The following is a 15958-nucleotide window of genomic DNA, read 5'->3' on the forward strand; positions in this document are numbered from 1 at the left end:
GAGACCTTAAAAGAGATCTCATTCAACCAGACTTCTGATCTGTGAATCCGACCGGACAATGTCGTCAGACTTGACCTGGGCCCTTGGGGCGAGAATCCTCTCCTCACCGCCAGCACAACTCCTGCCGTTGGGAAGTTCTCCCTGTTCCATCTCTTCCCCTGTAGTTTCCATGCTTATGTGTCTTATTACAGCTCTTAGGCAGCATTCTAAAACAAGTTGATTACTTAATAATCCCTTTTCATTTTGTTGATGCTTGGAAAATGCTTGTTATAAAGGTTTTCAGTGGTTTTCGTATCTGTGCCAGTTGTCAGTCTTATTCCTTTCTACCAGATATCTCTTCAGTACCTAAGTATTAATGCTACCATTGTCTGATTGGAAATTTTCTTTCTATATGTAGCATAAAGAAAGTTGTTATTCTGTTAATATAATTATTTTCACTCTATACTTTCCTTGATTGAGCATTTCATTTCACTGTTTGGTTTATTAGTCAGTTATTAATGGATGTTTATAATCTTAACAAATGCAGTGGCTCGTTTATTTTCTCCCTACTCTTTCCTAAATATATCTGACTTTTTTGAAGTATTTTCATTCCTTTCACCCTTAGGAACAAGCAGGATGTTCTATGAGTTGTAGTTTTTCTGACTTTAATGCTTTTCCTTAAGTAAAAGATTGGGATGAGAGGTGCCTTGGTGGCTCAGTTGGTTAAACATCTGACTTTTGGTTTTGGCTCAGGTCGTGATCTCCGGGTCATGAGATCGAGCCCCACATCAGGCTCAGAGTGGATGCAGTCTGCTTGAAATTCTATCCCTCTGCCCCTCCCCCATGCTTGTGTTCAATCACTCTCTTTATCAAATAATAAATAAAATCTTAAAAAAGAAATCAGGACTATAACAAAAAAAATGAAAAGCCTCAAGTGGTAGGATATGATATTTTCAGAAATTAAGTCTATTCTGTTTTTAATTTTTTAGAATTAATATCATTGGAATAACATGTAATTCCTAAAACAAGAAGAGTGTAAGCTCCATTAATAGAAATACTTATAAACTGGAAAAAAAAAAGGCTGACTACAAAATATTATGCAAATACTGATTATAACTTGCTGTAGCCTCTAAGATGGCCCCCACTGATCCTTGCCTCCTGGTATTCATGCCTGTCCTCTCACACATTTCATCAGGGTTGGTCTGTAGGACCAATGGAATATGGGGGAAGTAATACTGCTTCTACCTTGCTCTCTCTTGGATTTCCTACTCTGGAGGAGCCAGCCACCATGTTGTAAAGATATTCAAGGTTCTTTGGAGAGTCCACTTGGGAAGCAGCTGAGGATTCCTTCCAACAACCAGCATCAGCTCTCCGCCACCAAGTGAACCATTTTGGAGGTGGGCTTTCAGCGTCAGTCAAGCCTTCAGTTGAGTGCAGCCCCAGCCTGCATCTTGACTCTAGTATCGTGAGAAACCCCGAGACAGAACTACCCAATTAAGTCACTCCCAAATTCCTGAACTACAGAAACTGTGAGATTATTAATGTATATTATTGTTTTAAGCAACTAAGTTTTGAGATTATTTGTTGTGCAGCAGTAGGTAACAATGTGCAGCATCCCAAATACTTATTGGTTTGATAAATAGCAGAGAACTTAGACAATGTAAATGATGTTTAGTATCCTTTAGATTTGGGGGGGTAAGTTTCTTCAGTTTATCACAATTTTAACAAAGTGTATTTGATTAAAGAAATTCAGTATAGCTATAAAACTAATAGATTCAGAAAAATAAAATTATAATTTCTCCTAAAACAGTATGACTAGATTAGGCATTCATTAATTCTCTTAAAATCTATTTATATAAGTATATATTATTTTCCCCCTTTTCTAAAAATTTTATTTGAGAGAGAGAGTACAAGGATGAGGGAGAAACAGAGAAAGAGGGAGAAGCAGACTCCCTGCTGAGCAAGGATCCCGATGCAGGGCTTGATTCCAGGACCCCGAGATCATGACTTGAGCCGAAGACAGATGCTCAACCAGGTGCCCCATTTTTTCCTTTTTATATCACGTTGCAATTTATTCCTATTGTCAGTTTCCATTGAGTAAGTGAGGTGCTTGGGCTACATCAGTAAACAAAGATTCCTACTCTCTAGGAGCTTATATTCTATCAGAGGAACACAGATAATAGACAATACATAAACTAACATGTTAGAATGTGATAAGGTGCAATAGAAAGAAGAAAAAGATCGGAGTAAGGGATATTAAGAGAGCGGGCAGAGGTAAGGGACACATGAGGGAGGGAGGTTAGTATTAAAGCTAGGTCTCAATAAGAAAGTAGCATTTGAACAATGATTTGAAGGAGTTGCAGGAATTCATCAAGTGGATGTATGTTTCAGACAGCAGGGACAGCTAGGGCAAGACCCTAGGCAGGAGCATGTTTGACTTGCATGCAGATGTCAGTATTGGGGGAGTGAATAAGGTGAAAACTTAGATAAGGTCAGAGGTGGTGAGGGGGTGGGGGAGACAGAGTAAGTGGATCCATGAAGGCTGTTGTCAGAATCTTGCTACTCTGGGGGAAATGGGAAGACGTTATTGGATTTTGTGAGGAGAGACCTGCTGTAACATATTTTAAAAGGATGGCTTTGGTTGCTTATTAAAAATAGACTCCAGGGGAGTGAGAGTAAAAGCAGAGAAGTGTTAAGACAATATTAGAGTAAATCACATGAGAGATGATGGTGGCTTGGGCCAAGGTGGTAGCAATGAGTGATCAGAAATGGTCAGATTCTGGGAATGTAATGAAGGTAGAACCAGCAGAACAGAGATCAAAAGTTTTTGGTCGTGTATAGGCAGGAGATCAAACTACTATAAGACTTCTGCATTTCAATGCCGGTCTCACTTCTCAGCTTCATCTCTGATCATTCTTCTCTGCTCTACCTTCTCCTCCAATCCCCATATCCATTTTTCTCTGGAGTCGTTCTAGATAACCCTTCCCTGGCTGATCTAGTGGTTAAAACTGTGGACTCTGGAATTACACTGTTTGGGTTTGATTTCTGACTAATTTTGCTTGCTACTATGTTGTCTTACCTAGCTTCTTATGCCTCAGTTTTCTCATTTCTAGAATGGGGATGTTAATAAATAGAACCTACCTCACAGAGTGGTTTTGTAAGATTAAATGAGATAATACATATAAAATACTTAACAGTGCTTGGCAAGCATTAAGGTCACAGCCGCTATTACTATTAGCTCAGTCTGTGTTCCTTTGGCCACAGTCTTTCCTCTGCATTAAATGCTAACCCTCTCTTCTATGCTTTTCCACTACAGTCTACTTTTTGTTTTTGTTTTATTTCTGAAATCCGTATGACAGAAATTTTTGAGGAAATCAAAAAATGAAATCAAACCATCCATAGCGTACTTATCTCTTTTCATCTTTTTGTAGTCCCTCTGGTCTTTATCCACGTGTCTGTATTATTTATGTAGTTCTGGTCATTGTGCATTATCAGTTCAAATGTCATCTCATGATGGCTTCCCTAATCCTGTAGGTAGAGTTAGTCCTTTAAGACTTGGGGTTCCTTTAGCGTTTTTATGATTAACTCAAGAAGGTGTAGTTATGTGTGTCTGTGTCATCTCTGCCAGACTGAGCATCTTGAATCAAAACGTCCGTTTATTCACATTTAATTCTGCAGCACCTCGCGCTTAGTGGGCAGCAGGGAACATTTGTAGAATTAGACACTGGAACGGAGCCTACTAAGTCTCCCCACTTCAGTCTTTCTTACATCTAACAGCCAGATTCATATTTGTGACACTCCCTTACTCAGAGTCTTCAGTGGCTTCCCATTCCCTACAGAGTTTCATCTAAACTCAAGTATTTGGTGTGCTGTACTGTCTGACCTGACTTTGCCTTTCCAACTTTATTTCCTGTCACAGTTAGTCAGACTGGTATGTTCGCTGTTCCCCAGAGGCCTCCATCCCTTTTCTACCTTCATGTCTTAAATCATTGTTTCATGAATACCACTCCTCTCCTGTCTTAATGCCCCTTCTCAGGACCCTCTTCAAATGCCATTTCTTTCGGAAAGCCTTCTCAGTTATTCCAGATAGACATAATCTCTCCCTGCTTTGAAGTTGCAGAGCATAGTAACTGAGCTACTTGTCACATTTTAACTTTACAGAGGTAGTTAATGGACACATGGTTTTGTTTTGTTTTGTTTTGTTCCTATTTATTGTATTCTCTTAAAGGGTAGGTCTAAGGTAATTCATCTTTGCGTGCCATACTTGTAAGTAGCACTGGGCAACTGGTAATTTCTGGAATGGGTAAATGAATGAATATGTGAATAAATAAGATTCATATGGGGAGCTGGGTATGTGATACATCGCCATAGTAAGACCCTGGGGAAGGTGGTATCCCCTTCCCTGATGCTTTTGTCTCCAGATATTATTAACTCAATTGTACCAAGTCTATTCATGAGAAATTTACTAATGTCTAACACGTTCCAGGCTTAGTACTTGAGTTTGATTGATATATGATTGATACACAATATACAAAAGATATCAATCATGTACCCTCACCTTAGTCACCATTCAGATAGCAGAGTGTTCCAGGGCCCTGGTCCCTGGTATTGGGTATGTAGGTCCTAACTTATATTCCCAAATGAGGCATTGCTCACTGTGCTGAATCTGTTTCAGACTTAACTAATTAGACCAGTCTTGGTTTTGCTCTGCTTGATTAACTTATGCTCTGGGTGGTTTAGCTAATCCATTTCTGTAGTTCAGCTTATTGTTTAAAATTTTCATTCTGGTTACATTTTAAACTTGAATTATGTTTAATTTTTAACTTTGTTAAAGCCGACTTCTCTGTAAGCTCAGGAGAATTGGCAGTGGGAGCTCCCTAAGACTTTCTGGTGGAACTTTCAAGTCACCTGTCCCAGTCTATTATTTTAAACTGTTGAGAAATACTGTGTCATCTTATTCAGTTCAGTCAATACTAATATTTGTTTTGGGAGGGAATAGAAAGATTTAATTAACAGGCAGGGGTTACCATGGAACTGTTAAATGAAATTAAGTCCACTCTTTTTGAAATCTGATTCAGTGCCCTCAGGTCCTTTCTCACACTTGTGTGCTTTATTCTGCTCCTCTATACTCCATCTGTTTAATACTTAAAAGTTTCTCAGGGTTCTCCTTGTGTCACTTCACCAGGTTAATTCCTACCTCTGATTTAGGACTCAGCTTAGGCCTCTTATCCCTTAAGGAGCCTCTCCCTTCCCACCTCCACCCTTCCCCTTCTGAGATGAGTTACTTTCCTCTTAAGTCCAATCCTGTAATATTCTGCATATTCCCATAAGAGAACTTCCCACAGTATGTACATTATAGCTGTTGGTTTACTTGTCTTTTTTTTCTAGTAAGCTGAAGCCCCAAGAGCTGGGCCTGTATCTGATTCCTCTTTTGTATCTAGAAGCTAGCACAGTGTCTGGTGTACATTAGACATTCAGTAAATGCTTGTTAATTAGACAGTTTAATACCCAGCTTTCTAAATTCATCACAAGGATAGAAGCCATCAAGGAATGCAGTTAACTTTCCCACTCTTGGGCTAAGGTTGTAAAAACATGAAATAGTAGGGAATTGATGACATTATTATGTAGTTACATATTTTGTAACTATAAATATAATGTTATTTAATAATATAAAAACATTAGTAGGTAATCAATGTCCTGTGTAAAAACACAGAATTCAGTTACTGAGCAACTTTGGCCCTACAAGCAATAATGCTACTAGTTGGCAGTTAACTCTCACAAAAGTAGATGAACCAGACAATCATGTGTACCCAGAAAAAAAAGTGGCTAAGGGAGGAGCGAAGGATCAAGAAGGGAATGAGTTAACAAAACACCACGTAGTTATTTGCAAACTAGCACAAAGGTGAATGTGGTTCATGAAGCTAGCTTGATTCAGAAGGGCTGAAATAGGGGCAAAGAGCAAAGGGCAACCAACAGTGAAAGCAAGGATTCATGGGGGAGCAGGCAGACATGAACAGGTGAGCACCAAATGGGGCCCAGGTTCTATGGGATTGTGGTTTGTCTGTGGGTGACACGAAGAAGGGAGTCCGGAGTGTGAAGCTCTAGGGAGGGTGCCTAGGGAGCATTAGTGTTTACTCTAGAGACAAAGATATATTGAAAAGACCTTGGAAGGGAGTGAGAACAGTGACAAACACTAGCTGGCACCAAGGTCTCAAAAGAATTGACGAGGGGGCTTTGTTCGGGTGAAGAGACGAAAGTGAGCAAGAGATGTTGAGAAGACCAGTTCTGAGAGTGAATTTCAGTACACTAATGTGTATGCTCCCCAGTCTGTAGGAAGTAAACTTGACTAGCTGCTTTATTTTGAGTAGCATAGAAAACATATAGTTGACACATTTGGGGAAACAATCCTGCCTTGTGGGAGTTTGAAATCGTGATCTTCCAAAGGATAGGTAATTAATCTCCTGTTGGAAAGAAGTCAGCTATTATATTCTTGTTAAATGGATAGGATCCAGTGCCTGAGTTATTAGGTCACTGTTCATCTTTTCAGAGTATTTATTCAATACCTATTGTGTACTAGCACTGTTCCAGTGCCAGGAATGTGTATACAACAGACAAAAATTCCCACCCATAGATAGCTCACATGAGGATGGCAGGGAGCAGGGAATCTGAAAGACAAAAACAAAAACAAAAACACTAAAGTATAAATTATACAGAAGATGGAAAGTGCTATGGAAAAAAACAGGAAAGGAAGGTAGAAGTGCATGTGGCCCGGTGAGTTGCAATTTTAAATAAAGTAGACAGAGAAATTCTCTAGAAGGTGACATTTAGAGCAAAGACTGACAAAATGAGCAAACTTTGCGGGCTGGGGTCACATGAAAAAGGATGTCATTCTATATATTCTCAATTGTAAGCTTTCTAATACCATTCTTAGTGAATTTTAAAGAAAAATGACATTAGAAATGGTGTTAGAAGATAGGGATTGAAAGCAGAAGGTACTGGATGTTTTCACCCTTCGCTTTCTCTAAAATCTGCTGTTTATTTACTCTGAACACCTGGTATGACTCTGCACTTTTTCACTCCATGAAAACAGATACCTAGCATGCATTTTTTCCCCCTTGAAATCTCTTTTGGAAGAAAAACAAGTGTTTGCTTAATGGAAATCGAAGCTGGAGAGGTTTTTCAGAAACCACAATAATAGAGAAAATCTGAGTGAGTCCTGAGAAGCTTGTGTGGAACTAGTCACAGGTAGAGGAAGGTTGGTGACTGAAAAGCCTTAACTGTTCTTCCCGAGGGAGATTGGGACCAGAGACTGGGTATGTCTTGACCTCTGGACAAAGCAATGGTCCATTAATACTTAGAGAATCTGAAAGGGTAGTTTTTGTTTTCAGTTACTTAGATTGATCTACATGACCGGCCTGTTTGCTGTGGAAGAAGAATCAGCCAAAGGGAGTGATTTAAGATGTGAGTATGAATCTGGTCAAGCAGCTCCCCTACTTCAGTGTTGTTTTGCTGGGATAAAGTTTCCTTTGAGACTCTATAAAAGGGTTTTGGTTTTGGTTTTGGTTTTTTTCCTAGCCAAAACCTTTATTCTTAACTATCAAGTAGAGAATTGTGTTCAAACTGATTATTCTAACTGTCTTTTACTCCCTCAGAACTACTGTAGTTATTTTAAATAGTTTAAACTCCAAATGCAATTAACTTTCATTTACATTATTTTATATAATATCTCACCTTTGGGAAGAGAAACATTTTGATAAAATGAACCCAAGGACGTCAACAAACTTGAGAATGACTGAGAAAGTCTATATTCCAGATATACTCAGTTATTCTGTTGGAAATCAAGGGACTGGGTAGTGGGAACTTTGGAATTAGATCTTGTTTAACCACCTGTTTACATAAGAAGTCCAGAGATGAAAGCTCAAACAGGACACTCAAAACTGTTTTGAGCAAAGTACATAAAGGGCAATTAAGGAAGCCTTCAATGTTAGAGGATTGGTGTAGCATTCTTTATGAATACCAGAAAATAATGAAGCCTAGAGCAAAGACAATATAGCATATCCAGGAGACATTTTTTTCATGTAACCCTACTCTAGGTTTTCAGCATCATTTGTATCCAACCTACCATGATACACAGATCTAAATTAAAGCCGAGCACTAATGCTTAGATTTTTGTCTTTGCTAAGAACATATTAAGAACTAAAGGCAGTAGTAACTTGCCATAAGGGAGGCTTTTGGAATCAGAGAAGAAGAAAGGTTGGCAAGAGTGAAGACTGATTTCTAATCAAGATTTCACTATTGACCTGCAAGTCATTGAACCTCTCTGGCTTAATTTGCCCATCTGCCTTAAGTGTTTTTTGGGCTTTTGTTGTAGTTGTTGCTTTTTTTGTCTTTTTTTTTTTTTTTGAAAGATATGGGGTGCAGGGAGAGGGAGAGAATCCTAAGCAGGCTCCACACCAGACATGGGACCTGATGCCAGGCCCAGTCTTACAACCTTGAGATCATGACCTGAGCCGAAATTAAGAGTCAGACGCTCAACCGACTGAGCCACCCAGGCACCCCCGTCTGCCTTAAGTTCTTACTGGGATAACATGGCCTGAAACCTGTGAAGGATATTTTTTAAAACCATAGTGTCCAAGAGCCTGGCTGGCTCAGTTGAAGGAACGTGCAACTCTTGATCTGTGGGTTGTGAGTTCAAGCCCCATGCTGGGTGTAGAGATTACTTAAATAAATAAACTAAAAGAAAACAAAAAACAAAAACCCACAATGGTTGATTTAAGTGTTTTTAAATTAAGCTGATTTCCCTAAAATGCAATTGCATGTACAAGCCACTGGCAATATTATTGGTCACAGGTAGTGGTCCAGTAGCCGGAATTTTAAAGGCTGTAGACACCCCAATGCTAGTGGCTTTCTAACTTCTTTGTAACTTTATGACTTTAATTCAGAAATTGAAACATCTTATATCAATCAAAAACAAAGGAGGGGGTGCGCCTGGGTGGCTCAGTGAGTTAAGCCTCTGCCTTCGGCTTGGGTTATGATCTCAGGGTCCTGGGATCGAGCCCCATATCGGGCTCTCTGCTCAGCGGGAAGCCTGCTTCCCCCTCTCTCTCTGCCTGCCTCTCTGCCTACTTGTGCTCTCTCTCTCTGTCAAATTAAAAAAAAAAAATCTAAAAAAAAAAAATTAAGAAACAAAGGAGAGGGAAAGAGGGAGGGAGAGTTAGTATATGATCTAGAGACAAAATTGCCAAAATGGAAAAGAAGACAATTAGACTCAACAATAAGAGCAGAGTGGCAGAGAAAGCCTTGAGTATGAGAGATCCCACCCTACAATTGAAAGCAGAGAATGGGGAAATATATTTTAAATCCCATTTTCTTTTTGCAACAAGATACTCTTCAGAACAAGGTGTTAGGAGCCTGTGTTACCCTGGTCTAGCTTGTTGCTCTGGTTAGGAAAATTAGAGAAGGAGCACCTTGGGGGAAGGGGTGGGATTTCTGTAGTGGGTGTTTCTTCCTTTACACGTATAAACAAAAGACCAGTTGGCCTAACCATGTGTTTCTTTGTCCTATAAGCCACTGCAGGTGAATGACCAGCACCGCTTGTGCAACAAAAGCCTAGACTCACCACATCTTGGGAAGAGAATGGCCACTACCTGGGGGGCAGCCTTTTTCATGCTGGTGGCATCCTGTGTTTGCAGCACTGTCTTCCACAGAGACCAGCAGACTTGGTTTGAGGGTGTCTTCCTGTCTTCCATGTGCCCCATCAATGTCAGTGCCAGCACATTGTATGGAATTATGTTTGATGCAGGGAGCACTGGAACGCGAATTCATGTTTACACCTTTGTGCAGAAAATACCAGGTAAGTTCAACTGGTACCCTCACCAGTGCCTATTATTCCACACTTCAGCATCTCCTTCCAGAAACAAATGTGCTGAGTGAATGCGATATGAATTATGGTAACTTACAGCTACTGAATGTCTTTCTTCAGAGAAGATTTCAGGCTTTAATTGAATATATGGTTTAATTCAGTGTGAGATTAGATCTGGGTTGCCTGTAGTCTGAAACCTATATGTCCAAGAAGTATAGCTTTAATTTGTCCTTTTCTCTAAAGGTGGTTGATGCTCCAGGGTCAGAGTATGGAGAATATTAGAAGTGGTCTTGAGAGAGGATCACTGCCATCCTTGGAGAAGGAGATGAGGGGACCTTGAAGATGAACTTTTTCTGAATTCCCAGTGTTCTCAAGTTACACATAGAGGCTAGGGGCAGCAGTAGGAGCTAGGTGTCCACCCTGAGAAATGCCAGAGGGACTCTTGAGAATCGCCTGTAATCTTCTGTACCCCTACTCAATACTCCTGCAAGCCACTCCTCACAGGTGGGATTACTTGGTTTGGCTTGGAGGAACAGCAGGTTAATCTAGCAGGTCATATGATACAGAGCCCACTATCAAAAGCAGCCTAACTTCGGGTAATTAGCCATCTCTCTTCTGTTTTGTTCCATGGACAAAATAGGACAGCTTCCAATTCTGGAAGGGGAAATCTTTGAATCTGTGAAGCCAGGACTTTCTGCTTTTGTAGATCAACCAAAGCAGGTGAGTTTTTTACAATTAGATGTTGAGACTCTTAATGCTTTGATAACTTCACCGCACAGCTGCGGTTAAATATCTCGTGCTGTTCACTACTGATACTGAGACCCTGTGTAAGATCAGTTTTCTGTCCTCAGCTATATACCAGAAATTATACACCCCAAGATCACCAGATCTTAGGCAGAAGGAAGCTAGAATAGACTGTGGACATGCAGGGATGACACCATCTTTTTAGAGATAGCTCCCTTTGTATTTACTGTTTAAGATTTTGAGTTGAAGCTGTCAACTGCATTGATGAGTGTAGATGCCGAAGATGGACATGGAGTTCTCTTTGAGTGTGAGGTATCAACAGGGCGGTTGAGGCAACGTGGACCCAACGAACTTTGTTTCCAAGTACCCTGATCTGGGACAGACCGTGCATGCCTGTACTCTGGAAATTAGGCAAGAACTCATGGAAACAAAAATCTTTGATATTAGAGGATGAATGGAGAGTTTTCACTGTATTTCACATTCGAGCACACATAACGTGCTACACCCAGTGTGTCAGAGGCCACACTGAAATAGAACAAAGCAGAATATTGACGTTTGGAAGCAAATGTGAAGGTATCGTTCTGTGTTACAAGCATAATCATTGACCAATATAAGGAAAACCTTATATTAAAAATGGCTTGGGGGAAAAAATACCTGGGGGCATCTGGCTGGCTCAGCTGGTAGAACATGCAACTCTTGATCTCAGGGGTTGTGGGTTTGAGCCCCATGTTGTATGTAAAGATTACTTAAGAATATAATCTAAGAAAAAAGGGCTTGAACTTGAAGAACTGAGAAGTTTATTTTCTCCACATACTGTTATGAAGTGGTAAATGCATCAGAAAATTAGGAGCTGTTTAAAGCAAACTACATTATCAGAAACTGATTTGACATTTAGAGAAGATTGTGTTGTGGTTGCTAATAATTAGAATGATTTAGAGGCAGCCTGTTGTCAGATTAGATGTTCACTCAGGGAAACAGTGGATTTAAAATAATGGTTTTTAATTTCATAAATTGAGTATCTGCTGTGTACTGTGCATATAGGTACTAGTGATGCAGATATGAACCTGACGTGTTCTGTACACCAGCATTTGTGCGGCAAGTACACACACTCTGCCTCATCTAATGCATTCACCAGTTTTGTAGTGGTCTGAGGTGTATCTCATATATATATATACACACACACATACATACACACATACACACATATATACATATATATATATAGGGAGGAAACCAAGCCCCTTTGTTAAGCCACAGGGCTAGCAAGCAAGCCTTCTGACTCCACATCCAGTGTTTTCTTTACCCAACTTTCTGGCCTCAAACTAATTTATGAGACTCAAATAACAGTTAAAATGGCCATGCTATAACAGAATCATTTTTGTTATTATTCAATCAAAATTAAATGGATTTTCCTTCAAAGAAGCCTACTTCTCTGGGTTTCTTCTCCTCCAGAGCAGAGAGTGGTTGGAGCCCTCTGCTGCCTCACTCTTAATACCCCCAGAACGTGTTAAGGGAGGAGACAAGTGCCCCTAAATGACTGTTCACTGGATGAGTAGGTCACCTCTTTTGAAGGGTGCTGAGACTGTTCAAGGACTCCTAAAGGTGGCGAAAGACTCAATCCCCCGAAGTCACTGGAAAAGAACCCCAGTGGTCCTGAAGGCAACAGCGGGACTGCGCTTACTGCCTGAACAGAAAGCCCAGGCTCTGCTTTTTGAGGTAACTTTTGAAGTCTTTTGCATCTTGGATGATTCTTCTTCCCCGTGTGAATATTTTATTTGTGGGTTTTTAGCTCTTTAGTGTGTGACGGCTGCCTTCTGTATTCCACCATTGCTAAGGCACTGGGGTAACTGTGCTTTTATTCTAGCCGCTTATTTACATATTTAAATATTGCTCTTGAATTTATACAGCTTTTCCTAAAGTTTAAAGTACTTTCTGCCCATGATATTCTTGATTCTCCTACCTTGTTAAAGCAGAATCACAAATTATGTTTAGCCCACTTTATTGAGGTAGAACTCAAAATGTGTATGTTTTAAGTGTACCATTAAATGAATTTTGACAGATATAGACATTATATGTTATGTTCTTCTTTTTATGTCTTTTTTTCTCTCAGCATAAAGTTTTTTTTTTAAGATTTTGTTTATTTATTTGACAAAGAGAGACAGTGAGAGAGGGAGCACAAGCAGGGGGAGTGGGAGAGGGTGAAGCAGGCTCCCTGCTGAGCAGGGAGCCCGATGTGGGGCTTGATCCCAGGACCCCAGGATCATGACCTGAGCTGAAGGCAGATGCTTAATGACTGAGCCACATAGACACCCCATCATAAAGTTTTTTTTTAATTAAATTTTTTATTTTAATTCCAGTGTAGTTAACATACAGTGTTATACTAGTTTCAGGTATATAATACAGTGATTCAGCAATTCTGAACATTACTCAGTGCTTAATGTGATAAGTGCACCCTTAATCCCCATCACCTATTTCACCCATGCCCCCTCACCTCCCCTCTGGTAGCCATTAGTTTGTTCTTTATAGTTAAGAGTCTGTTTTTCTGTTTGTCTCTTTGTTTTAGTTCTTAAATTCCACATATGAGTGAGATATCATATGTTTTGTCTTCCTCTGACTTATGCTTAGCATTATACTCTCTAACTCCATCTATGTTGTTGCAAATGGCAAGATTTCATTCTTTATGGCTGAGTAATATTCCGTCATTTATATATACCACATCTTCTTTTTTTTTTTTTTAAAGATTTTATTTATTTATTTGACAGAGATCACAAGTAGGCAGAGAGGCAGGCAGAGAGAGAGGAGAAAGCAGGCTCTCCACGGAGCAGAGAGCCCGATGCGGGGCTCGATCCCAAGACCCTGGGATCATGACCCGAGCTGAAGGCAGAGGCCTTAACCCACTGAGCCACCCAGGCGCCCCTATACCACAATCTTCTTTATCCATTCATTTGTCAAAGGACACTTGGGCTACTTCTGTAGTTTGGCTATTGTAGATAATGCTGCAATAAACATAGGGGTGTTTGTATCCCTTTAAATCAGTGTTTTTTGTATTTGGGTTGTAAATACCCAATAGTGCAATTACTGGATTGTAAGGTAGGGGTTTTTTTTGTTTTTGTTTTTTTTAGGAACGCCCATACTGTTTTCCACAGTGGCTGCACCAGTTTGCATTCCCACCAACAGTGCATGAGGGTCCCCCCCCCCACTTTTTTACATCCTCCCCAACACTTGTTGTTTCTTGTGTTTTTTATTTTAGCCATTCGGACAGGTACAAGATGGTATCTCATTGTAGTTTTGATTTGCATTTTCCTGATGATGAGAGTTGTTGAGCATCTTGTCATATGTCTGCTGGCCATTTGTCCATTTCAACTTCTTTTTTTTTTTTTAATGCGTTTGCTTTTTTTTTTTTTAAGATTTTATTTATTTGGTAGAGACACAGCGAGAGAGGAAACACAAATGGGGGAGTGGGAGAGAGAAAAGCAGGCTTCCGACTGAGCCCAGTGTGGTCCTCAATCCCAGGACCCTGGGATCATGACCTGAGCTGAAGGCAGACACTCAACGACTGAGCCACCCAGGTGGCCCCCATTTCAACTTCTTGTTCAGATAAAAAATTTAAGTCAAAAGCTTTTTTAAACTCAAAATTTTTAACATTACTGAACATTTATTTTGCAAAAAACATGTAAACTAATAAGATTTAAATTACATGTTGTGAAGAATATTTATAGGTGGGATCCCATTATAACAAAAATCACAGTTGGGGTGCCTGGGTGGCTCAGTTGGCTGAGAGTCCAACTTTTGGTTTTGTGTCAGGTCATGATCTCAGGGTCATAGGATCGAGCCCTGAGTAAGGCTCTGCACTCAGCTGGGAGTCTGCTCAAGATTCTTTCCCTCTCCTTCTCTCTCCCCCTCTGCCCCTCCCCATGTGTTTGTGCTCTCTCTCAAGTAAATAAATAAAATCTTTTTAAAAAATAACAGCAAAAAATGATTCTGTATTATGTGTGCTAATTCAGAGCTCAAAATCCATTTTCCTGTGACTGTCAGCACAGAGGTCTTAAGTCCCTTATCAAAGGACAAGCTGCCTACTGTGTCTGCATGAGAATCTGAATCCTGATTCCCCGTTCATTTATTCATTTATTCAGCACATGAGTGCTTACTATGTACTGGTCACCGGTGAAGTTCCTGGGGACATGCTGCAGGGAGCAAAAACGGACAGTCTGTGTCCTGGAGAGCTTGCATTCTAGTTGGAAGCAGACAGAAACTAAACAGCTCACTGTAAAGTATGTCAGGGACTGTAGGTGATAATGGAGGAAGAAAAAGCAGGGAATGTCAGCTAGGGAGTGCTGGTGCTGGTGTGGAGGGATACTGCTTTAAACAGGATGGTCAGGGAAGACCTCACTGATGAGATGCATTTGATCAGAGACCTGAGAAGAATAAAGAAGCAAGCTATATAAGACATTTGTAGGAAGAATATTCCAGGCTAAAGAAATAGCAGGTGCAAAGGCTTAAAGCGTGGAATGTGCATGGTATGTTCAAAGAAGGGCATCCTGAAGGTCATTGCGGCTGGAGGGGAAGTGAGTGATGGAAGGGAAATAGAAGATGAGGTCAGAGAGACAGGAGGGGTTTATCATGTAGGATCTTAAAGGCAAGTGTAAGGACTTTGGTTTTTTCTCTGAGAAGGAAGTCACTGGAGGGTCTTGAGCTGAGAGGCAGGATATGACATCTGTTTTAAAAGCACCACTCTGGGGGATGCCTGGATGGTTCGGTTGGTTAGAGGTCCAGCTCTTAGCTCAGGTCCTGATCTCAGGGTTGTGGGGTTGAGCTGGCGTTGGGCTCTGTGCTCAGTGGGGAGTCAGCTTGAGATTCTCTCCCTCTCTCCTTCCCCCACCAACACGTGGGCACTCTCTCTCTCTAAAATAAATAAAAATAAATCTTAAAAAAAAAAAAAAGCACCACCCTGGCTTCTGTATTAAGAATAAACTGTGGGCAGGGGGAGAAGAGTGGAGAGGGCAAGAGCGGAAACTCTCTCGCTGTGTTTATTCCTGTTTGCTTATCAGTCTTCTCTTTAAAAGCTTATTTATAGATCAGTTGACTGGCTTTTCCTGGATGAGACAGGGTCCAGAGGTCCTCACAGGAGGTGTTTCATCCTGTCAGGAATGAGAACAGCCAGCAGACCAGAGTTCTTCTATTTCCGTTTGGAAAAGTCTCCCCTGCCTCTTGATAATCATATAAAAAAATAAGACATAACACCCATGTCATTGACCTGTATTTATGGAGAGTCAAGAGTGGGTGAGATGTCCATTCCCATCTTCTAAAACAGGATAAATAAATCTAGATCTGGGGTCTCTGTGGACTTTTGAGGCCTTAGCCGTGTGCCAGAAT

The 15958-nt window shown here is 40.5% G+C and overlaps 1 protein-coding gene across 10 annotated transcripts in view; it reads left to right on the top strand.

Annotated features, from left to right (window-relative positions):
• Positions 1-15958, top strand: part of ENTPD5 (ectonucleoside triphosphate diphosphohydrolase 5 (inactive)) — a 45987-nt gene that overhangs the window by 17851 nt on the left and 12178 nt on the right. For 2 of the 10 annotated variants that reach the window (XM_080809614.1, XM_080809616.1), the window contains exons 4-7: positions 7368-7440; positions 9547-9832; positions 10482-10561; positions 12158-12301. In XM_080809614.1, the coding sequence (XP_080665740.1) occupies positions 9616-9832; positions 10482-10561; positions 12158-12301 (441 nt within the window). In that variant the 5' untranslated portion in view covers positions 7368-7440; positions 9547-9615. Of the gene's footprint in view, positions 1-1255; positions 1377-5872; positions 5997-7191; positions 7235-7299; positions 7441-9546; positions 9833-10481; positions 10562-12157; positions 12302-15958 lie in introns of those variants that run through there. The other 8 variants (XM_080809619.1, XM_080809622.1, XM_080809617.1 and 5 more) reach the window with 8 other exon arrangements.

This window comes from Martes martes, assembly GCF_963455335.1.
Source record: "Martes martes genome assembly, chromosome: 7".
Taxonomy (NCBI): domain Eukaryota; kingdom Metazoa; phylum Chordata; class Mammalia; order Carnivora; family Mustelidae; genus Martes; species Martes martes.